Source organism: Chiloscyllium plagiosum, unplaced genomic scaffold, assembly GCF_037043375.1.
Source record: "Chiloscyllium plagiosum isolate Xiang-an unplaced genomic scaffold, Cpla_swu_hap1 HiC_scaffold_22, whole genome shotgun sequence".
NCBI lineage: Eukaryota > Metazoa > Chordata > Chondrichthyes > Orectolobiformes > Hemiscylliidae > Chiloscyllium > Chiloscyllium plagiosum.
The window spans coordinates 16,123,131-16,147,818 of record NW_028270160.1 but is presented as its reverse complement, the minus strand read 5'-3'; the positions used below and the strand labels follow the sequence as shown (position 1 = coordinate 16,147,818).

The following is a 24,688-nucleotide window of genomic DNA, read 5'->3' as shown; positions in this document are numbered from 1 at the left end:
ACCCATTCAATCACATTTATTCCTTCAACATCAATTTCTCCCTTACTTAGTTGTTTCCCTACGTTCTCCTGCCCTGTTGTGTTATATTCAGGCGGTTTCTGTTTATTGTAGATCCCATGCAATTGATGTCCCACCACAATTTTTCTTCTTCATTTCCAGTCCCTCAGGATGTGTGGGGTGGGGTGGGAGAGGGGGGTGATGCTGCTGCTGCTGCTGCTGTTTGAGTGAGACGCTCTGGACTCTGTGCTGCATGCTTCACTTCATAGAATCCCTACAGTGTGGAAGCAGGCCATTTAGCCCAAATTCCAAACAGCATTCCACCTACACTCAACCCCTACCCTATCCCTGTAACCCTGCATTCCTCATGGCTAATCCACGTAGCCTGTACATCCTTTGACACTATGTACAATTTAGCATGGCCAATCCACCTGACCTGCACATCTTTGGACTGTGGGAACAAACTGGAGCACCTGGGGGAAACCCACGCAGACATAGGGAGAATATGCAAACTCCACACAGTCACCTGATACTTAAATTTACCAGTCCCCTCAGGTGGGAATAAAAGATTCAAATCCAATATTGTAAATAATAACAAGGAAGTTCTCCTCATATCCTGGCCAATACTTTTCTCTCAGTAAACATCACAAAGTTAGTTGGATTGTTATTTGTGGGATTATGCAGTGCATATTCTGGCTCCTCTGATTTCTAGCTCCCAACTGTGCCTACGTTTGACAAAATACTGAGTGGTCATTTAGTCACTATAGAATTGGAAGTTTTGCATCTTTCATTGTCTTTTTCTGATTCCTGTTTCTGTTAGTTTCTGTCACTCTCTGCCCCATATGTGTGCATTCTTCTCCCACTCCCTCACCCAGGGATTATTCACTGTCTTGCCCTGTTCCAGAATCAATAAGTAATCCTCTCCATGATGAAGCTGCTGTTAGTTTGCTCTGTGTACATTCATCTGTATTAAAAGAAAGAGTCTCTTGTAAACCCTGATGCTAAATTTGTAAAGCATTGGAAGGAAATAGTTTGGAATTAGAAATCAGATAATTACATTTTTTTGTCTCAATGTATACCCAGCAGTGACTATCAACCTTGTGAGAATGCATCAGACAGGGGAGAGAGGAAGTGGGTGATTTCATTTCTCCTCTCAGGGCACTGATTTAAAGACTGTGTACTTAACTAACTAGCAATTCCTCAGTTTCTGAATATAAGAACAGCAGGAGGACATTCAGAACCTCAAGCTTGTTCTCTTATTCATTTAGTGTGCAGCTGATATGGATCCAAATACTAAAACTCACCTGCATTCCAGAACTCGGAATGCTCCTTCCCAACAAACATCAATTTCCATTTTCAACTGATCCCTGACCTTGTCAACTTTTTGAGTAGACTTTCAGATTTTCACTCCCCATTGTGTGAGGAAGTACTTCCTGAAACCACCCCTGAATTACCTTGCTCAAATTTTAAGGTGATACTGTCTTATGCTGAGCAAAGACATGCAAACATGGATACAGTGTGTTTTCACTAACCTTTGCATGCAAACATAACTAGAAAGGATTCAGAAAAGATTTACAAAGATGTTGCCAGAGCTGAAGGGCGTGAGCTATAGTGAGAGGCTGAATAGGCTGGGGTGTTTTCCCTAAAGCTTTGGAGGCTGAGGGGTGACCTTTTAGAAATTTATAAAATCATGACTGACATGATTCGGAGATGCCGGTGTTGGACTGGGTGTACAAAGTTAAAAATCACACAACACCAGGTTATAGTCCAACAGGTTTAATTGGAAGCACACAAGCTTTCGAAGCGACGTTCCTTCATCAGGTGATAGTCTATCACCTGATGAAGGAGCGTCGCTCCGAAAGCTAGTGTGCTTCCAATTAAACCTGTTGGACTATAACCTGGTGTTGTGTGATTTTTAACTTCATAGATAGGATGAATAGCTAAAGTCTTTTGCCCAGGTTAAGAGTCCAAAACTAGCGGGCATAGGTTTAAGGTGACGGGGAAAGATTTAAAAGGGATCTAATGAGCAACATTTTCACCTAGAAGATGGTGGATGTATGAAATGAACTGTCAGAGAACACTTAATAGGCATCTAGATGGGATATATGAATAGGACAGATACACACACACACACACCTTTCACATCTCTTCCTTATTAGAATTTTAAAGTCTCCTACAGTAAATTTTAAATCTGTGAAAATCTGTTTCTTTTCTGTTCCATCAATCACTCGCTCTTTTTAAGCAAATTCATTCTTCATTTGCAAACAATAATTTAAGAAATTTTGAACTTCTTCAGTCTTTCTCTCCACATATTCTCGCCCCATTTCTCTCTCTTTTACTGTATCCCCCTCATTCAATTCCTCTGTTTATTTTCTCATTCTTCGCTGTTTCTATTTCTCTCACCATCTTCCTCCCTATTTAAGTGTGTTCGTATATCTCTCTCTGTCCATTGGCTTTTCCCTCTCTCCCTTTCTCATTGTCTCCATTTATTTATCTTCTTCTCTGCTGCTTCTTCAACCGTTTCAGCATTTTCTTCTTTATTTGCCTGTTCCTCTCCTTGAGAATTTACTTCACCCTAACCACGTGTTATAGGAGGCAGTAAAAATGATGTAGTCTGCATGTGTTTGGTAATAGGTGTTAGGGGATACATTCTGTATAGAATAATGGAGAAGTCAAAGGGAGTTACGGACTATATAATACAGTCTAGAGGATGGGACCGTGTCATAAACTACATAACACAAGGTAAGCATATTCTGCTCTCTCTGTAGCAAGACTGCCAGTTTCTGTAAACAATTCCCCGCTCCTTGTGTGAGTTCTTCTTGGCACTGCCCTGCAATCTTAAACTCAACTTCTGTTCTTTTCATTTCAAATCCCTTCTCAATCTCAAATGTATCAAATGCCAGGCTGTGATTCCACGTGCACTAGATCAGCCAATACCTCACTGCATTATGTTGCGCTTTAAGCCCATAATTGCTACATGCTACAGTGAGGTACCAGTCAGGAGTATCTCAGGCTGTGGGCGCCTCCATGTACATTGTTCCTGAGGCTATTTATCACCAAGTGAGGCTCTTAATATTCTGGGGGTGGCACAGTGACTCAGTGGCTAGCACTGCTGACTCGCAGCACCAGGGACCCGGGTGACTGTGTGGAGTTTGCACATTCTCCCGTGTCTGCCTGGGTTTCCTCCGGGTGCTCTGGTTTCCTCTCACAATCCAAAAGATGTGCAGGTCAGGTCAATTGCCATGTTAAATTGCCTGTAGTGTTAGGTGCATCAGTCAGGCGTAAATATAGGGTAGGGGAATGGGTCTGGGTGAGTTACTCTTCAGAGGGTTGGTGTGGACCTGTTGGGCCAAAAGGCCTATTTCCATACTGTAGGGAATCTAATCTAATCTAATCTGTAACTCTCTTTCCCTTATACTGCATAAAGGCCTCTCAAATACAGCTCTCCAAAGCTCTCCTCTCCAAAGTGACCTGTCTCATCACATGCTCATTCTATACAGGTGTTGGCTCAGGGAGATCGATTGGCCTCAGAACTGAGAGATCTCTGCTCCCACATACACTTCTTGAAAGTAGTGGCCTTGCAATCTGATACACCTACCTCAAGATAGCAGGCAGACATCAGTGATACCTTTCAGGATAGACAATCAAGTGCAGAGCATTGCATCACTATCCCACTGCTACCCTTCCGATGGGACAGCTTTCCCTCAGTACTGACCCTCTGACAGTGCAGCACCCCCTCAATACTGACCCTGTGACAGTGCAGCACTCCCTCAGTACTGACCCTCTGACAGTATGGCACTCCCTCAGTACTGACCCTCTGACAGTACGGCACCCCCTCAGTACTGACCCTCTGACAGTGCAGCACCCCCTCAGTACTGACCCTCTGACAGTATGGCACTCCCTCAGTACTGACCCTCTGACAGTACAGCACTTCCTTAGTGTTGACATTCTGACAGTGTGGCACTCCCTCAATACTGACCCTCCGATAGTGTAGCACTCCCTCAGTATTGACCCTCCGACAGTGCAGCACTCCCTCAGTACTAACCCTCTGACAGTGCAGAACTCCCTCAGTACTAACCCTCTGACAGTGCAGCACTTCCTCTGTACTGACCCTTTGATGGTGCAACCCTCCCTTAGTATTGACACTCCAAATGTACAGCACTACCGAAACACTCACTACTGCATTCAAGAGCCGGTCATTGAGCTAAAGCCATGTCCATTGTACATTTTGCAGCATATTCTGTAAATAGTTAGTTACTTTAGCATGATTTGAAAAGTGACACGATGGGTAATTGTTTCCTTGCTCTGCCTGTGACCCATAGACATGAAACTAAAGTGAAGGACCTACAGAACTTCCCTTTCTTCATTGTCAGTGCTGACCATCTGCATAGTAGGTTCATGATACTCAGAGACAATCAACATCAGGAGTATTATGTTTTAATCTCATTGCTCTTATTTTCTGTCTTTACACAGCACTTGACGTGGCCTCTCCTGGCAGTATCCATCCTCACTTCCTTTGGTTCCTCCATGGCCTATGGCTATAACTTAGCAGTGGTGAACTCACCGGCAGAGGTGAGATAACATAATTGTGCGGGATTGCTGTGATGGACCACAGCACAGGTACAACATCATGTGGGAATGGGAGGGAGTGTGGCAAGGCATATTCGGGTACAGGGGGAGTATGGCTCTATGGCAGGCCTTAATTTTTTTTTTAGATTAGATTAGATTCCCTACAGAGCGGATACAGGCCCTTGGCCCAACAAGTCCACACCGACCCTCCAAAAAGCAACCCACCCAGACCCATTCCCCTACATTCACCCCTGACTAATGCACCTAACACTACGGGCAATTTAGTATGGCCAATTCACCTAACCTGCAAATCTTTGGACTGTGGGAAGAAACCGGAGCACCTGGAGGAAACCCACGCAGACACGGGGAGAATGTGCAAACTCCACACAGACAGCTGCCCGAGGCGGGAATTGAACCCGGGTCCCTGGCGCTGTGAGGCACTGAGCCACCGTGCCACCCAAAATGATTACTTTCGAGGGCTCCTTTTTTAGAATTTCTGAATGGTTACTTTTTTATTTTTGGGGCTAATCTTTCAATCTCACTGACCCATTTATTAGTTGGTGCAGCCCATAATAATGGTTTCTTCTGTGGGTTTTATTTTCAAGTGAGGTATTTGGACTCAGAAGCCGAATTAGAAGAATTTGCCAACATTCTCAATGCTCCATTACATTTAAGCCCACAACCACTGAAGGAAAGCATTCATTTCCTACTATTAAAATTGCCATAAGATGGGCATTAGTTAAAGTCAGAAGTCACATGACACTAGGTTATAGTCCAACAGGTTTAATTAAAATCACAGGCTTTCAGAATGCTGCTCCTCTGTCAGGTGAAGTGACTTCACCTGATGAAGGAGCGCTCTGAAAGCTTGAGATTTCAAATAAACCTGTTGGACTATAACCTGGTGCCATCTGACATCGTCCACATCTACATACAAATAGCCATCACCCTAAGCACACCTTCCACAGATTGGTGCAGTCATAGCTAATTGCAATTCCACCACAAAAGCACAAAGCTAGAACAATCTACTATCACAGATCTAAATCTCAGAAATAAATTTTAGAATTGGCACAGTGTTTATTACAACAGCATTCACTACATTTTTCCTCTACGGTAACTTCTGAATCTTTACAGTCTTAAACTAGATATTCAACATATATTTGCATTTAGTTTATTATGCCGTATGGTTCAGTTTCCCTTGATCCCAGTTGTGTAAATATTTCTTTTTTGAGAGGTTTAAAACTGTTCTATCTCCTTTGAGCCACTCTCTCCACACTCCTTTTATCACCTCCATTGCTCCATTCCACTTTCAGGCGCCTCATTCCCTCCACTCCTATCTCTATCTGTCTTGGAGCTTCTTACTCTTAACCCTCCCCTTAGATGACCAGACATCTAAAAGGTCTGGCCAATAAAAGGTATGGCCTTTGGCGAAAGCAGCAGAATTCCCAGCAAAATCCCCAGCTTCTGACAGAAGACACACCTCCCAACAAGCTTCACAGAATCACTGGCCAAGTTCCTGGCAAAACGTTCCCTTTCCCAACTACTAGCTGCTCCTCCTATTCCAGGCTGTTTCTCCTCTTGCATTTACTGCTGATTGGTTCACAGTGAATTAACCAATCTATGATTGGAAGAGCAGTTCCCCAAAACTTAACAAATGTGGTAGGGTGGGATGAAAGTGTATAATTTCTCTCTGGTGACCTTCATGATTAAATTTTATTTGAAGACTTTTGGGGTGAATTTGCCCACAGCCTCCATGTATTTAAGACCTGGTGAAGGGGGAGTTTGAGTGGGGTGTAGTTGGAACGAGGGGAGGAGATGCTGGTAGATGGGTGGGTGGGTGCGAGGATTGGGAGGGCATGCGAAGGTGGGAGGGTGTGGCAGGTGGGATGTGTATGTGAGTGGCAAGATTTGTGGGGATGAGAGAGCATTTGGGGGGTGGATGGTGTGGGTGGGAGTTTTATAGAAGTTCTGGGTTAGAGGGTATATTAGGGTAGGAGAGTTTGTGGGGGTGGGAGGCTGTGTGGGTTGGAAGGGTGTGTGGGGATGGGAGATTTGTATGGGAGATTGTGGGCACTGTGGGTGTTGGTTATGGTTTCAGAGACAAATGAGGTGAGCTGAGTTTGGGATCAGAGAGTTAAATGTTGGATAAGTACATATACCGGAGAAACGTGTTCTGTGAAAGCTGTTGGTCCCTGCAATTGTCAGGTTCAATGAGGCAGTTTGTTAAAGTTGAGAAATGTAAGTGTTGTTAAAATTTAATTCCTGGCATGTGGGTCTCACTGGTTAGGCCAACATTTATAGCCCATAATAAAAAAGATATTGCCAGCAAAACCCAACAGTTCAGCAATCCAGCTCTGAGGAAGAGTCATAACTGATTGTATCCACAGATGCTGCCACAACGGCTGAGTTTCTCCAGCATTTTCTCATCTAAATTTCAGATTTCCAGATTTTCTGCGATATTTTGTTTTCACTTACAGTCAAACCTGAATTGCACTTGAGAAGGTGGTGGGAGCTGAAAATGTGTTGCTGGAAAAGCGCAGCAGGTCAGGCAGCATCCAAGGAACAGGAGAATCGACGTTTCGGGCATAAGCCCTTCTTCAGGAAGGCCCTTCCTGAAGAAGGGCTTATGCCCGAAACGTCGATTCTCCTGTTCCTTGGATGCTGCCTGACCTGCTGCGCTTTTCCAGCAACACATTTTCAGCTCTGATCTCCAGCATCTGCAGCCCTCACTTTCTCTCAAAGGTGGTGGGAGCTGCCTTCATGAACCTTTGCAGTCTTTGGAGGGTAAAGGCATTCAAAATGTTGTTGGGAAGGATGTTCGGATTTTGATCTAGAATTACTCAGCCATTACTATTGGACAGGCCGAGCTCATTTTCACTGGAGTTTTGAAAAATGAGGGGTGATTTAACTGAAGTTTGTAACATCATAAATGGTCTTAACAAGGTGGGTGTGGAAAGGTTGTTTCCTCTTGTGGCTGAGTCTAGAATTAGGGGGAATTGTTTTAAAATTAGGGATCATTCTTTTTGGGACAGAGATTAGAGGAAATATTTTTCCTCAGAGGTTGTACAACTTTGGACATTTCCTCCTCAGAAGACAGTGGAGGTGGGGGTCATTGAGAATTTCTAAGAGGAGATGGATAGATTCTTGCAACGCAGAGAAATCCAGGATTAGCGGGGGTGGGTGGGAATGCAGAATTTTAAAAATAAGGCCATGAGACACAGGAGCAGAAGGAAGCCATTCAGCCTGTGGAGCATGCTCTGCCATTCAGTGAGACCATGGCTGATCTGATAACCCTCAACTGCCTTTTCTCCAAAAGCCTCAGTCCCCTTACTAATTAAAAATAGGTCTATCTCAGTCTTGAATATACTTAATGACTCAGCCTCTATCATAAACTATTTCACAGATTCATTACCCTCTGAAAGAAGAAATTCTTCCTCATCTCTGTCTTAACTGTATGACCCCTTAATCTGGGATTATGTCCTCTGGTCCTACACATTCATACAGGGCAAACAACCACATCTACACCATCGAATCCCCTAGCAATGTTTCAATAAGGTTGCCTCTCATTCTTCAGAATTCCAATGAGTACAGGTGCAAGATACAAAATCTCTTCTCATAACACAGTCCCTCCATACCTGGTGTCAGCTTAGTGAACCTTCTCTGAACAGCCTCCAATTCCAGTATAGTCTTCCTGCGATAAAGGGACCAAAACCGTTTCCAGGTATCTGGACTTCAGTAAGATGTTGAACAAGGTTCGTCATGGTAGACTGGTTAGCAAGGTTAGATCTCATTGCATACAGGGAGAACTAGCCATTTGGATACAGAACTGGCTCAAAGGTAGAAGACAGAGGGTGATGGTGGAGGGTTGCTTTTCAGACTGGAGGCCTGTGACCAGTGGTGTGCCACAAGGATCGATGCTGGGTCCACTGCTTTTTGTCACTTATATAAATGACTTGGATGTAAACATAGGAGGTATAGTTAGTAAGTTTACAGATGACACCAAAATTGGAGGTGTAGTGGACAGTGAAGAAAGTTACCTCAGATTACAATGGGACCTTGATCAGATGGGTCAATGGGCTGAGAAGTGGCAGATGGCGTTTAATTTAGATAAATGTGAGGTGCTACATTTTGGAAAGTTATATCTTATACAGTTAATGGTAAGGTCCTGGGAATGTTGCTAAACAAAGAGATCTGGAGTGCAGGTTCATAGTTCCTTGAAAGTGGAGCTGCAGGTAGATAGGATAGTGAAGAAGGTATTTGGTATGCTTGCCTTTATTGATCAGAGCATTGAGTAAAGGGGTTGAGGGGTCATGTTGCGCTGTGCAGGACATTGTTTAGGCCATTTTTGGAATATTGTATGCAATGCTGGTTTCCCTCCTATCAGAAGGAAGTTGTGAAACTTGAAAGGGTTCAGAAAAGATTTACAAGGATGTTGCCAGGATTGGAGGTATTGAGCAATAGGGAGAGTCTGAATAGGCTGGGGCTGTTTTCCCTGGAGCATCGGAGGCTGAGGGGTGATCTTTAGAGGTTTATAAAATCATGAGGGACATGGATAGGGTAAATAAACAAGGTCTTTTCCCTGGGGAAGGGGAATCCAGAACTAAGTTTCGGGTGAGAGGGGAAAGATATAAAAGGGATCTAAGGAGCAACTTTGTCACGCAGAAGGTGGTGCGTGTATGGAATGTGCTGCCAGACGAAGTGGTGGAGGCTGGTACAATTGCAACATTTAAAAGAATCTGGATGAGTATATGAATAGGAAGGGTTTAGAGGGATATGGACCAATTGCTGGCAAATGGGGCTAGATTAGGTGAGGATAACTGGTAGGTATAGACAAGTTGAACTGAAGGGTCTGTTTCTGTGCTGTACATCTTTATGACTCGATGTAGTATAACCAATGCCTTGTAGAGTTCTAGCAAGATTTCCCTATCTTTATGCTCCATCCCCATTGAATTAAAGATCAATATTCCATTTACTTTGCCTACCACTTGCATCCTACCTTTTGGGCTGAGGACTAACAAATCTCTCTGTGCTGCAGCTTCCTGCAATCTTTATCCATTTAATAATATTCAACTCTTTTATTCTTGATTCATAACATAATAATTTGGAATGTTTTATTAAGTTTTAAAATGATGTTGTTCATTCTGAAGCTAGGGTCTGAAATCTAAACAAAGGTAACTGTGGAGAAGTTACTGGATCTGGATAATACATTAAAATATTTAATGATGGACAGGCAATTGTTAATAGTTTAAATATTAATACATGATGGACAACAAACGTATATTCCTTTAAAGCACAAAATACAACTGACTCACTTTCATTACAAGGCACCCATGGCTAACAAAGGAAGTTAAAGATCACATTAAAGATCAAAGGAGATGGTTTATAAATTTGTCGAAAAATAGTAAACCTGAGGATTGGGAATATTTTAAAATTCAGCAGATGAGGAACACAAACTGATAAAGGGAGAATAGATTTTCATGTAAACTAGCAAGAAACATTTAAACAGACTGTAAAAACGTCTGTGTGTACACAGGAAAGAAAAGATTTGTAAAGACAAATGGAGCCTACTACATACAGACTTAAGGGAATTTATAAAGGGAAATAGGGAACTGTTAGAGAAGCTAAATAATAACTTTGTGGTCACCTTCACAAAGGAAGATGAAAGAAATCTCCCAGAAATAACAGTGATCCAAGGAAGAAGTGAGAATGAGGAACTGAATGAAATAATTATTAGTAACAATAAGTAGGAATAAACATAATAGTGGGACCAAAAATTAACAAATTCCTGACACTCAAAATATACATCCCAGAGTATTGGAAGATGTAGCTATAGAGATAGCAGATGCATTCATGATCATCTTTCAAAGTTCTACACATTTTGGAATGTTTAAACATTGAAATATTGACCTCATTATTTAAGAAAGAAAGGGGAGAGTAGACAGGGAATTATAGACCTGATAGCCTAACATCAGTAAGTGGGAAAATACTAGAATCTGTGATGAAGCATGATATAGTCATAGAGATCTATAACCCAGAAAAAGGCTCTTCAGCCCATGGCACCCAAACTGGTCAAAAAAAACCACCTAAGTATTCTAATCATATTTTTGAGCACTTGGCCAAAGCCTTGGCATCACAAGTGATAACTGAAAACTTAGAAAATAGTTATTTGATTAGGCAAATCCACCATTTTTGAAAGGGAAGTTGTCTTTGACAAATCTGTTGAAGGTTTTTTTCAGCCACTGGCAGAATGGGTGAGGGGGAACCTGTGGGTGTGGTGTGGTTAGAATTACAGAACGCTTCTGATAAGGTCCTACACAGAGATTAGTAAACAATATTAGATCACATGGAATTGGGGGAAATATAGTGGCATGGATTGAGAATTAATCAACAGATAGAAAACAGAAAGTAAGAATAAATGGGTCATTCTCGGTTGGCAGGTTGTGGCCCAGTTGGGTACCACAAGGATCACTGCCTGGGCCCCAGCTATTCACAATCCATACCCAATGATTTGGATGGAAATGTGAATTGTGAGGATGATGCAAAGAGGCTCAAGGGAAATTAGACAGGCTGAGCGAGTGAGCAAGAACATGGAAGATGGATAAGTTTGAGGTTATCCACTGTAGTCAGACAAACGGCAACACAGAATATTTCTTAAATACTGTGATATGTGAGAGATTGGGAAGTGTTGATTTTCAAAGGGATCTGCATGTCCTTGTCCATATATCACTGAAAGCTAATATGCAGGTGCAACAAACCGTTACAAAGGCAAGTTGCCCTTTACCACAAGAGGGTTTGAGTACAGGAATAAAGATGTCCTGCTTCAGTTGTGTACAGCATTGGAGTAAGGTGCACAGTTTGGGCTCCCTTACCTGAGGAAAGATATACTTGCCATCGAGGGAGTGCAGTGGAGATTCACCAGACTGATTCCTGAGATGGTGACACTGTCCCTGAAGAGAGCTTGAGGAGATCAAGCCTCTGGATTTTAGAAAAATTAGAGATGGGCTCATAGAAACTGAGAAAAGTCTTACAGGGCATGACAGAGCAGATTCAGAAAGATGGCTTCCGCTGTCTGGGGATGTCTAGAACCAGGGGACACAGAATAAAGGGCAAAGACTGAGATCGGGAAGAATATCTTCACTCAGGCAGTGGAATCTTTGGAATTCTCTATCCCTGAGGTCTGTGGAAGCTCAATCACTGAGTATGTTCAAGACAGAGACTGCTAGATTTCTAAGTGCTGATGACATCAAGGGATATGCAGATGGTGCGTGAAAATGGTATTGAGGTAGATGATCAGCCATGATTTAAAATGATGGAGCAGAATTGAAGGGCTGAATCCTGCTATCGTTCTGTGTCTCTATTGAATTATTTATTCCCAGTATATTAAAGGTTTCTACAATGACACATTCCTGGAACGATTCAACCAGACCTTACCCACCCCTCACTTGGTGCTGCTATATTCAGCAACTGTCTCGGTGTTTGCAGTCGGTGGGATGATTGGCTCTCTGCTCGTCGGGCTGCTTGTGGCAAGGTTTGGTCAGTAAGTATCATTAGCGTCGCCCGTTCTCTATCCTTATCTCAGCTCTGCTGCTGTTGAAGCCCTCATTTTTCTTTTTGTTACCTCTGGACTTGACTATTCCAACACACTCCAGGCCAACCTCTCCCATCTCACCCTCCATAATCTTATTGAAAACTCTGTTGCCTGTGTCTTTCCTCACATCAAGTCCCAGTCCCCAATCGCCCCATGCCCTCTGACCTATATTGGCTGCAATGTTTTGCTTTTAAAGTCCTCCTCCTCTTCATTTTCAAATCTCATGTGGACCTCACTCTTCCCTATTTCTCCTCCAGCCAACAAAACTTCCAGGTCGCCCTGTTCCTCTAATTCTGGTCTCTGAACACACCCCAGCTTTCAACACTCCACCATTGGTGGCCATGACTTCAGCTTTCTACACCCACAGCCTGAGAATTCCTTCCCTAAACCTTGTTTCTCTCTACTTCTCCTTCCTCTTTTAAGATCCTTCTTAAAAACTACTTCTTCAGTCATGAGTCTTTGGAATTCTGTCCTGAAAAAGTGGTGGAAACAGAGTCCTTTGATATTTTTATGACAGAGATGAAGTGATTCTTGTTAAGCAACAGGGTGACAGGTCACCAGGATAGGTGATAATGTGGTTTTGAGGTTACAATAAGGTCAGCTGTGATCTTATTGAATGGTGGAGTAGGTTCAACAGGCTGAGTGGCCCCTCTTTGCCTCTGATTATTTGTAGTCTTCCTGTCATTCTCCCTTTATTCTTTGTTATTTTTCCTCATTCTCATTTTTCTGACTCTCATTCTTCCATTTTCCTCTCAGTCTGTCTCTCATTTCTTGCCCCTCTCAATTATTCTCATTTTATCACTCTTTTTGTTCTGTTTTTCACTCTCTCACTTATTCATTCTCCCTCAGTCTTTCATTTCTCCCTTTTTCACTCTCTCTCTCTTTCTCATGCAAACTCCTGAAATTGTCTCAGGATTCAGAAGAGGGATCCTTGCTGATTTCCTAACCTGATGGTTGTGCATTTCCCACAGAGTGAGACAGTGCTTGGGCTGAGACTGAGTTCACTCCGCACAGCCTGGGAGATCTACCTGAAGTCTTTTGTACTGTTTGCCAGGGGACCACTGTAGAAGGGTGCAACTCCCACCTCAACTAGAAATCCTGCTGTCTGCTCTAAGCAGAACCTAACATTGTTGAGAAGAAGGAATGATCTATCATGTCTTATCACATTGAATAAAGAATGACTTTATTCAAGGACCAGGGTTTAAAAGATTAAGGAATGATCTAATCAGAGTGATTAAAGATTTGATTGCATTGGTAGGGAGTACCTTTTTCAGAACTAGGGAGTTAAAATTCGAGCCAGGCTGTTCAGGGGTGAAGTCCGTTATGTCTTCCTTACACTGAGGGGAGTGGGAGTCTGGCAATCTCTCTCCCAAAAAAGATGTTGAAACTGAGAGGGAGAGGAGAGGGTGAAATAAAAGCAGAAAGTGCAGGACAAAGTCAGCAGCTCTGGGAGTGTCTGCGGAGTGAGAAGCAGAGTTAATGGTTGGAGTCCAAAGACTCTTCTTCTCCTCCTCCAAAGAGTCATTCTACAAAAACTTAAATAAAATAAAAATATGGATTTTTAACTGAAGGGTAAGCAAGGACACCAGCTGTCCTGAGAATTGCATGAGGATTAAATCTTGCAGGTCATGTTTGATACTGTGTCTCCCACAAACATCTCTCCAATTGATTGACAGGAAGGGCACCCTTGTGTACAGTACGTTCCTGATGTTAGTAGCCGGACTTCTGTTGGGATTCAGCCGAGTGCTGCATTCCCCGGAAATGGTCATCTTGGGACGCTTCCTGACTGGGATCCATTCAGGTAATGAGGTCATTTGCAGCTCACTCAGTCATCACTGCCCCACTTGGGGGTAACTGTTAAGAGTAATAGAGTCAGTCAGAGAGGTGTGTGGTGGCAGAGAGAGAGAGAGAGGAGGGCACAGATTGAGAGGGGATAGAATGGGAGGGATTGGGACAGATTGAGGGTGAAGAGTACGTGGAGCAGAGGCGGAGGGGCAGGGAGAGAGTGGGCAGAGAGATGGAGAGGGGAAGGCAGCAGGGGAGACAGAAATGAGGGATGGATTGCAGGAAATGCACACAGAGGGAGAAACAGAGAAAGATGCTCACAGACCGAGCGAAACAGGGAGGAGACTATTAAATCGGGAAGAGAGAGGATAGATAGAGGCACAATGACAGATAGAGAGAAGGAGGAAGGAAGAAGGATAGGGATGATTCTAGAAATGACAGGTTGGTAGCTTTGAAAGGTTGTACCTTTACTGCTGATACCAGCTCCTGATTAAACCTTTCTCCATGTTTTGCTATCTCCAGGTATTTCACTCAGTGTGGTTCCGATGTATCTGGGTGAAATTGCTCCCAAAAATCTGCGAGGATTCCTGGGTTTAATTCCTACTATCTTCATCTGTCTGGGAGTGTTTGCAGCCCAAGTGCTGGGACTGAGTGAGTTGATGGGGAAGGTAAGCCTTGTGAATCCGAGTCAAACCTCTCACCTTCTCTCTCAGCCCAGCCCAAGTTTATTCAGCGTTCTGCCTCTGAGGTCTCATGGTAAACACTGAATCCTTTCAATCTCTGACAGCTGATCTGAATTTGTTTTGAGGATGGCTTCAGGGAGCACTGCTTCACCTATTATCTCAGTCTGACAAAGAGCTAGATGGCACAACAGCACGGAAACGAATTTGACGCTATCCCTCTCCCAGCTCTTGGAGACTGAAGCAGTACATTGAAAACCTTGTTGTGGTGAAGAGTCACTGGACTCAAAATGTAAACTCTTGCTTTCTTCCCACACATTCTGCCAGACCTGCTGAGTTTTGCCAGCAATTTATGGTTTTTATTCCCAACTTTATTGATACCAAATGAATTTCTGAACAGAGATTTTGTGCCATCATGAAGTTCCCTACCACCACATGCTGCTATTTTTACTTCCATCATGACACCTGATTTGGTCCCTGCCTCATATCACCTGCTGCTGAAACCCTCATCGAGACCTTTGTTACTTCCAGACTTGACTATCCCTGTGCATTGCTTGCTTCTTCCGTGAGATATATGTTACATGTGATACGAGCATTGCTGGCTAGGCCAGCACTTTTTTGCCTCTCCCTAACTGTCCAGAGATTAAATATCTGTCTAACTCAGCCTTGAATATATTTAATGATCCAGACTTGACAACTGTCTGTCGTAAAGACTCCCACATTTTCATTCCCCTCTGAGAAAAGAAATTCTTTTTTTCCCGTGTCTTAAGTAAGTGACCTCTTTTTCCTGAGATGGTGTCCATTAGTCCTAAACTCCCCCACAAAGGGAAACAATCCTTCTGCATCTATCCTGTCAAGTCCTCTAAGAATCACTTATGTTCAGTAAGGTCGCCTCTCATTTTTCTAAATTCTAGTGCGTACAGGCCCAATCTTCTTCTCATAAGTCAGCCCTACATACTCAGGACAAAGATTGCGAAGCTTTTTGGAAATGTTTCCAATTCCATTATATCTTTCTTTAGTTAACAGGCTCAAAACCATTCACAGTATTCCAGTTATTGTCTAACTAGTACCCTGTAAATTAATTAGCAAGCCTTTCCTACTTTATACTCATTCACTTTGAAATAAAGTCAACACTCTCTTTACCTTCCCATTACCTGTTGAACTTGCATATTAACTTTATGTAATTTATACTTGAAGACTAAAATTCTTATCTGCTGTCACTCTCTGCTTTGAACTAATATCCAGCCGCTCTAATTTTCCTCACAAAGAGCATAACCTCACATTTTCACACATATATTCCAACTGCCAAGCTTTTTCCCACTTGCTTAACCTGTCTAGCCACATTGCTGGCCTGGGTCTGGAGTCATGAGACCAGGTAAGATTGGCAGATTTCCTTTCTTCGAGCGCATTAATTTGTGGGTTTTTATGGCAGTCAACAATGGTCACCATCAGGCTAACTTTTGTTTAAATTTCAATTCAAATTTCATCATCTGCCATGGCATGATTCAAACCAATGTCTCCAGAACATTAGCCTGGGGTTCAGGGTTCCTGGGTAAGTGACCTTGTCACCATGCCACCACCTCCTCTTAAACTACTTACATTCATCCAAAATGGCTGCCTGTGACCTCACTCACATGGTTCCATTTCCCTGTGGTCACTGTGGGGCTAACTGGCCCTCATTAGTTCCCACAGTGCCTCAATGTAAAATTCTCATCCTTGTTTGCAAATCCCTCCATGGCCTCATACCTCCCAATCTCTGTAATCTCCTCTAACCCTATGGTTCTCCAAGATATCTGTGCTCCTCTAATATAAATATCTTGACCAATGACTATGCCAACTATTGTTTGGAGTCCAAGCTGAGGAAATTTCTTCTCACAGCTCTCCACTTCAGTACTTCACATTCTTCTTTAAAATTATGTCTTAAAACCTACTTCTTTGACCATGCTTTTAGTCACCGGACACAATATTTGACTTTACAAAAAGCAGTGCTTCTTCAGTACTGACTCTCAGACAGTTCAGTACTCCCTCAGTACTGACCCCCCAATAGTGCAGTACTCCCTCAGTACTGACCCCCTAATAGTGCAGTACTCCCTCAGTACTGACCCTTTAATGGTGCAATGCTCCCTCAGTATTAATTCTGTGATAGTGCAACATTTCCTCATACTGACCCCTGCCAGTACAGTATTCCCTCAGTACTGATCTCCTAGCATTCAGTGCTTCCTCAGTACTAAGCCCTTGACAATATAGTACTCATTCAGTGTTTACTCTCCAACAGTGCAGCATTCTCTCAGTACTGAGCCTTTGACAGTGTAGTGCTTCCTCTGTTCCGACCCTCCAACAGTGCAGTAAATCTTCAGTACTCAGTACTGTGCCATGCTGTGTGGAGTTGTGTTTAAAATACCACAGACTCAGAGACAAGATTGTTACTCACTGGGTCACAAAGTGTGTACAAGAGAGCACAGAATGCTGATGTGCAGACTATTGGTCCAGTCTCTGGCCTGGAGCTGCAATCCTTTATAAATTATCTCACTATGAAATTTTTGTGTTCCACTTAACTGCTTCTCCCCAGTTTCTTTTCTGTGCACAATGGTGTATTTATTTTTACGTGAATACCTATAGAGCTGAGAGAGATTCTCAGCTTCTAATAACCTATAGATTTCTAGCCAAAGTCTCTTGTTTTGGAAACTGCACCAACTAATTTTTTAACTAAGAACGTGACTGTGTTTTCACTGAACTGTCCTGAACTCCTGTATACCTGCTGCAATCTATGTATACTCTATTATATTTGACCTTTGACAGAAAGGGCGGCACGGTGGCACAGTGGTTAGCACTGCTGCCTCACAGCGCCAGAGACCCGGGTTCAATTCCCGCCTCAGTCGACTGACTGTGTGGAGTTTGCACATTCTCCCCGTGTCTGCATGGGTCCCCTTCGGGTGCTCCGGTTTCCTCCCACAGTCCAAAAAAGTATAGGTCAGGTGAATTGGCCATGCTAAATTGCCCGTAGTGTTAGGTGCAGGGGTAAATGTAGGGGAATGGGTCTGGGTGGGTTGTGCTTCGGCGGGTCGGTGTGGACTTGTTGGGCCGAAGGGCCTGTTTCCACACTGTAAGTAATCTAATCTAAATGCTGCATGTACTTGCCTTCCTGTGTATTTAGCTCTGATGTACATACATACACAAACTCCACCCCACTCCCATCCCAGCTTCTGACCCCAGTCAGTTCTCTTCCCAATTGCCCTGAAAACTCAATCTCTAGTTTTTCTAAACTAAGATCAGTCCTTGGTACATACAGTTTTCCATTAACACACCACAGGCGTCCATAGCCACTTGTTTTCTGGACAATGCCAGAGTAAGGTCACAGTTTCACAATGACACTGAACTCAATTTACTCTTAAAGTAAACTTAATAGAAATAACCCACATTCATCTGCCTCTTTGGTAAAATATCTCTTCCAAAAATGACATTATATATTTTAATTATACATCTTCCATCACATTACCCCTGTACACTGGCTCCCACGGATTCCTTCCCAGTTTTGGGCACCTCGTGTTTCCCACCTGCTCTGATTTATATACATCTTTTCCCCCACCCCAGTGTACTCTCTACAGTTTACCTGTCTCCTGGTATACCTGTTGCAATCTACATATACTCTATTATATTTGACCTTTGACAGAAATGCTACAGTGTCTGTGTATTTGGCTCTGGTGTACATACATACACAAACCCCACCTCACTCCCATTCCTGGTTTGTATGTGCTTGTATTTAGGTCAAACTGAACACTGGTTTAGGTAATGAGCTCACTTCTAAGCAGAGGTTTCTCCAGATACAAATCCACATTGGCTTTCTCTCCTTTGTATATGACTTATTTTCTTCTTCTCCCCTTCTCTTTGCCTCATTCCCTGCTTCTCTCTGTTTTTCTCCCTCTCTTTCTCTCTGCTTCTTTTTCCATGTCTATCTGCCTTTCTCTCTCTCTCTCTCTCTCTCTCTCTCCCTCTGTCTATTCCTCTTTATTTAACTCCCTCTCTCCTTGTTCATCTCTTTTCTTTATGTTCTCTCTGTGTTTATTTCTGAATCTTCCTCTTCTGCTCTCTCTCTCTCTCTCTCTCTATCTCTGTTCATGTCTCTCTGTATCTCTTTCATTCTGTCCATTGTGCACTCTTTGTTTCTCTCTCTCTCTTTTTCTGACTCTGTCTCTCTGTGTCCATCTCTTTCTTGTCTCTCCCCCACGCCCCGACTCCCGTCCATCTCCTTTCTATCCTTCTTCCTGGCTGATTATTGGTCACTCTCTCTTCCACACCCCACACCCCTCCATTTCTGTGACTGTCTACAGGAGAAGGATTGGCCTCTCTTGCTGTCTCTGATCATGGCTCCAGCCCTGGTTGAACTGCTGTTCCTTCCTTGGTTCCCAGAAAGTCCGCGATATCTGCTGATCCAGAAAGAGGACATTGCAGCCACAGTGCGAGGTGTGAACTGGGAATGGGGATGGAGGGGAGGGCTGGGGGAGGGAGGAGAAGAGGAGGGGAGAGAGGGGGTGGAATTGTGGATGGAGAGTTGGAAGGGGAAGGAGTGGAGGGAGAGGAAGCAGCAGAAGGTGGTGTGTTGTATTGATGACTAAAAGGGGACTTAAAATATCAGTTGAAAGTAGCTCCAAAGCATGTGGTAGAGCTCAATCTTTCCTACTTTCAGTGTGACAGAAACAATCAGCATTGTCACTCCAGGATGAAAGTAGAAAAAAATTTAGAATATTTGATAAAAGCGAGTTCCATAATATCACTGACAATTTTATCAGTCTTCACATTGCGAGTACCTCAATTGTGCGGTGTGCCACTATGACTGTGCAAAATGGGACAGACTTTGAACTGATCTAGCAACTCACAACTGGGCCTCATGAGGTGCTGTGTGCACCACCAACAGCCGAATTGTATACCAACACAAACCAATCTAAATTAAAACTGGAGATTTTGGAGATCTGAAACAAAAACAGAAATTGCTGGAGAATCTTAGTGGATCTGGAAGCATCTACAGGCAGAAAGCAAAGTTAACATTTTGAGTCAACGCCTCGTTAACAGAACGGCTGCTCGCCCTCCTCACCCAGGCCCACACTTCGACCTGACCAGCAACAACTCAACCACAAAGCAGCCCTCTCAAAAATTGCCAGAACAATACCCAGCAGTTCCCACACCTAGCTGAACTCCCTAGTGTTTCCAGTGTCAGCAGTTCGCAGTCCGTGCTGTGAGCACTTTAGGGCTTGCTTTTAATGCTTGTGCCACACAGGTACCTGGTAATTACCACCTGCAACAAAAGAGAGTCTAACCTCCTCCCCTTGATGTTTAATGGCATTGCCATCACTGAATTCCCCACTATCAACATCCTGGGGGTCATCATTGACTAGGAACTGAACTGGACTATCCACTAAAAATACTGTGGCTGTAAGAGCAGGTCAGAGGCTGGATATTCTGCAGTGAATAACTCTCCTTGTGACTCCCCAAATTTTGTCCGCCATCCACAAGATACAAGTGAGGAGCGTGAGGGAATACTCCCCTCTTACCTAGATTCGTGCAGCTCCAACAACACTCAGTCAGTTTGACATCACTCAGGACACAGCAGCCTGCCTGACTGGCACTTCATCTCACATCTTCAGCATTCACTTTCTCCACCACCGATGCTCGGTATCAGTATTATGTATTATCTGTTAGATGCACTGCAGAAATACACCAACAGCACCGTCCAAACTCACAACCACAACCATCTAGAAGGACAAATGCAGCAGATGCATTGGAACACCACCACCTGTAAGTTCCCCACCAAACCACTCACTATCCTGACATGGTATTATATTGCCGTTTTCAGTGTTGCTGGGTCAAAACTCTGGGACTTGCCCCTTGCCCCCCACTCCCGTCCCCAAAAACATTATGAGTGTCCCGTGCACCCTCCAATCTGCAACAGTTCAAGATGGTGGCTCACCACCACATTCTCCAGACCATAAAGAGCAATAAATGCTGGCCCAGCCAGCATGGCACACTTCCCACTGATGAATTAAAAAATTATGATTGGCTATGTGAATGGGTCTCTGTCTGCATCTGTTTCAGCTACTGTTTCATATTTTCGCTTTTCCCCTTGTACTAATGAGAGATTGTAGCTAGACAGTGGGCCAGGTCACTGCTGGATTGTCCCAGAAACACATTTGGAGCCAGGGTTTTAATCTTGTCCAGGTGGTGGATCATGGATTAGTGGTGCTGGAAAGGCACAGCAGTTCAGGCAGCATCCGAGGAGCAGTAAAATCGACGTTTCGGGCAAAAGCCCTTCATCAGGAATACCCTTCATCATTGTTTTTACCTCATTGTTTTTACCCAGGTGGGTGGATCAGGCAGCCTTTTCCACACCCTCTGTGCTGAACTGGCTGAACAACCTGTTCCTCTTCTTCTGCAGAGCAGTGGTTCAATAGCATCTCCCAATGACCATGTGTCAGTGAGCAAGAGAGAAGGTGAAATAACAGTCTCACTCTCACCAACACTGTCTGAGAATGAAATGGTCAGTCTGCCCAGGGTCACAAGATCATAAGAAATGGAGCAGAAGGAGGCCATTCAGCCCAATGAGTCTGCTTTGTCAATCTGCTTGGCCTCACATTCCTGTCTACTGCCCAACTGAGGTGAAAGATGGCTATTTGGGATCAGAGGTGAGATGCAAGATGGTCTTACTGGGGCTGCATCTTGTTGCGCCATTGTGCATAATAAATTCCAGAGACAAATTCATTTGTGCCTCACATAGTGGGCAAGTCTAACTGGCCACAGAGAGTTGGGAGAATGGGTGAGATACCAGGGACTGAATCTGTGGCCATGTTGAATAATCAGATAATTTATTTTTTCTTTCCTTTGCCATTCTTTCCCCTAGCACTAACGTGGTATCGGAACAAGTACAACAGCAACATACAGGCAGAGATTGAGGAGATGCAGGAAGAGCAGAGATCATTGACTTCCTTACAAACCATCTCAGTTTTCCAGCTGATAGCCGATTACTCAGTCCGATGGCAGCTCGTGTCAGTCATTGTGATCAACATTGGGATGCAGCTTTCAGGAATAGACGCGGTGAGTGAGGATGGAAACGAAGGGAAATTGGGTTTGTCAAAGAAGCGAGAGGCCAAAAGAGAGAAAGACTTGCTTTTCCTTTGCACATTCGTGACCTCAGAACATCGCAAAGCACTTCACAGCCAATGACTAACATTTGAAGTGTGGCCACTGTTGTAAGGTAAGAAACACAGCAATCAGTTTGCACACAGTAAGTTCAGCAAGGAACGAGATAAAGACCAGATTATCTCTTTAAAGATATTGGTTGAGTGACAAATATCATCAGACCATCAGAGAGAACTCCCCTGTTCTTCAGTTCGACCATGAGATCTTCTACATCTGCCTGAACTGACACATGAGGCTTCAATTTAACTTGCTGTCCTCATTCAATGGGGTATTCCTTCAGTACTGACCGTCTGACAATGCGGCACATCCCCACCTGACCCTCTGACAGTGCTGCACTCCTTCAGTACTGATCCTCCAACAGTGCAGCAGTCCCTCAGCACTGATCCTCTGACAGTCCTGCACTCCCTCAGTACTGACCCCCTGACAATGCAGCACTCCCTCAGTACTGATCCTCCAACAGTACAGCAGTCCCTTAGCACTGATCCTCCAACAATGCAACACTCCCTCAGTACTGATCTTCTGACAATGTTGCACTCTTCCAGCACTGACCCTCCAACAGTGGAGTATTCCCTCAATACTGACCATCCGACAGTCCAGCATTCAGTCAGTACTGACCCTCCACTAGTACAGCATTCCCTCATTACTGACCCTTTGACAATGTGGCACTCCCTCAGTACTGACCCTCTGACAGTGCAGTGCTCCCTCAGTCCTGACTCCCTGACAGTGGTGCACTCCCTCACTATTAACCCTCTGTAATGTTGCATTGTCCCTCACTACTGCACTTGGAGTGCCAGCCTGGATCTTGTGCTCAAGCTTCTGAAACATTACTTGAACTCCCACCATCTTACTCTGAGACAGAAGTGTTACCTCTGAGTGACAGCTAATACTACCCAATGATGAGCTGCATTTGAGAATATACCAGACTAAGAGATCTGTTTCTGTCAATGATTTGTTTCATGATTAATTTGAGCTGCAAACTGACCTGCTTGTATAAACCAATCTGTTTTTCTTTCAGATCTGGTTCTATACAAATAGGATATTTGAAAAATCTGGGATCCCTAAGCAATATATCCAATACACTACTGTGGGGACTGGTGCAATTGAGGTTGTTGCCGGACTGATTGGGGTAAGTTACAGCTTATTTCCTATTTCACCAAGAACCCTAAAACAAAAAGCCAGGCATGGAGACATTTGTAATAAATTCCTGAAGATGCTGTAACCCTGAAGGACCAGCGGAAAATGCTGGAAATACTCAGCAGGTCAGGTGACATATAAAGACAGGAACAGGATGAAATGGGGGAGCCACAAACGTGGGTTCGGTCGGTTTGGTTCAGGTGGGAGGCTAAAAGGCAAAATATATCTGAAATGGGAATCCAAGCCACCTTAAACCCAACCAGTTCATGTTTCAGTGGAGGTTGGACTAAGGCTCCATAAGTATCCGTATCCTCAATGATGAAAGAGCCCAGCACACAGTGCATAGATAAGGCTGAAATATTCGCTGTAATCATCATCCACAATTGCCAAGTGAACAATTCATCTCGGACTCCTTCAGTGGTCCCCAGCATTACAGATACCAGACTTCAGCCAATTCGCTTCACTTCACGTGATACCAAGAAACAGTTGGAAGCACGGGATACTGCAAAGGCTATGAGCCCTGACAAAGTTCCAACTGTTGTCCAGACTTGTGCTCCAGAGCTAGTGGCTCCCCTAGCCAAGCTCTTCCAGTACAGTTGCAGCACTGGTATCTACCTGACAACTTCCTAGGCACGTCCTATACATTAAAAACAGGACAAATCCAACCCAGCCAATTACCATCCTATCTGTCTGCTCATGATTATCAGTAAAGTGATGGAAGCTATCAAGCAGCACCTGCTCAGCAATGACCTGCTCAGTGATGCCTACTTTGGGTTCCATTAGGACCAAAGCTCCTGACGTATTATAGCCCTGATTCAAACATGGACAAAAGAGCTGAATTCCAGAGATGAGGTGAGGTGAGAGTAACAGCCCTTGACATCAAGGAGTCCTAGCAAAAATAGAATCAATGTGACTTGGGGGGAGTATTCTGTGTTGGTTGGAATCACACCTGGCTCATAGGAAGATGGTTGTCAGAGGTCAGACATCTCAGCTCCAGGACATCATTGCAGGAGTTCCTCAGGGTAATGTCCTAGGCCCCACCACATTCAGCTACTTCATCAATGATCTTCCCCTCCATCATAAGGTCAGAAGTGGGGATGTTGCCGATGATTGCACAATGTTCAGCATTATTCACAACTCCTCAGACACTGAAGCAGTCCATGTTCGAATGCAACAAAATCTGGACAATATCCAGGCTTGGACTGACAAATGGCAGGCTGTTACCATCATCAATAGGAGACAACCTAACCACCGCCCCTTGGCATTCAGTGGTATTACCATCACTGAATATCCAACTGTCAACATCCTGGGCATTACCATTGACCAGAAACTCATCTGTATTCACCACATAAACTCAGTGGCGACAAGAGCAGGTCAGAGGTTAGGAATACTGCAGTGTGTGACTCACCCTGACTCCCTAAAGCCTGTGCATCATCTACAAGGCAGCAATGCTAACCACTGAACCATCAAATGCACCCAATTGGTAGGTAGAGCTAGTGAGGCATTTGCATCACTGTCAGAACAGGTATCTGGAGAGAATAATGAGGTGAAAAATGCCATCTTAAGTGCATATGAGCTCATACCAGAAGCCAACCGATACCATTTCAGGAATCTAAGGAGGGAACCTGGTCAAACGTACATAGAGTTTGAAAGGATCAAACAAAATTAATTTGGTAGTGGTAAGGACATTGAAAATAGATCAAATATATGACATTCTTAGAGAGACGATTATTTTGGAAGAGTTCAAAAA

The 24,688-nt window shown here is 43.8% G+C and overlaps 1 protein-coding gene across 1 annotated transcript in view; it reads left to right on the top strand.

The window, feature by feature from the left end:
- The window catches only part of LOC122561273 (solute carrier family 2, facilitated glucose transporter member 9-like), a 253,152-nt gene that overhangs the window by 203,165 nt on the left and 25,299 nt on the right, over window positions 1-24,688 (top strand). The window contains exons 4-10 of the mRNA XM_087998797.1: window positions 4,471-4,569; window positions 11,940-12,100; window positions 13,828-13,952; window positions 14,459-14,604; window positions 18,945-19,077; window positions 21,506-21,699; window positions 22,820-22,930. Coding sequence (XP_087854923.1) covers window positions 4,471-4,569; window positions 11,940-12,100; window positions 13,828-13,952; window positions 14,459-14,604; window positions 18,945-19,077; window positions 21,506-21,699; window positions 22,820-22,930 — 969 coding nt within the window. The remainder of the gene's footprint in view (window positions 1-4,470; window positions 4,570-11,939; window positions 12,101-13,827; window positions 13,953-14,458; window positions 14,605-18,944; window positions 19,078-21,505; window positions 21,700-22,819; window positions 22,931-24,688) is intronic.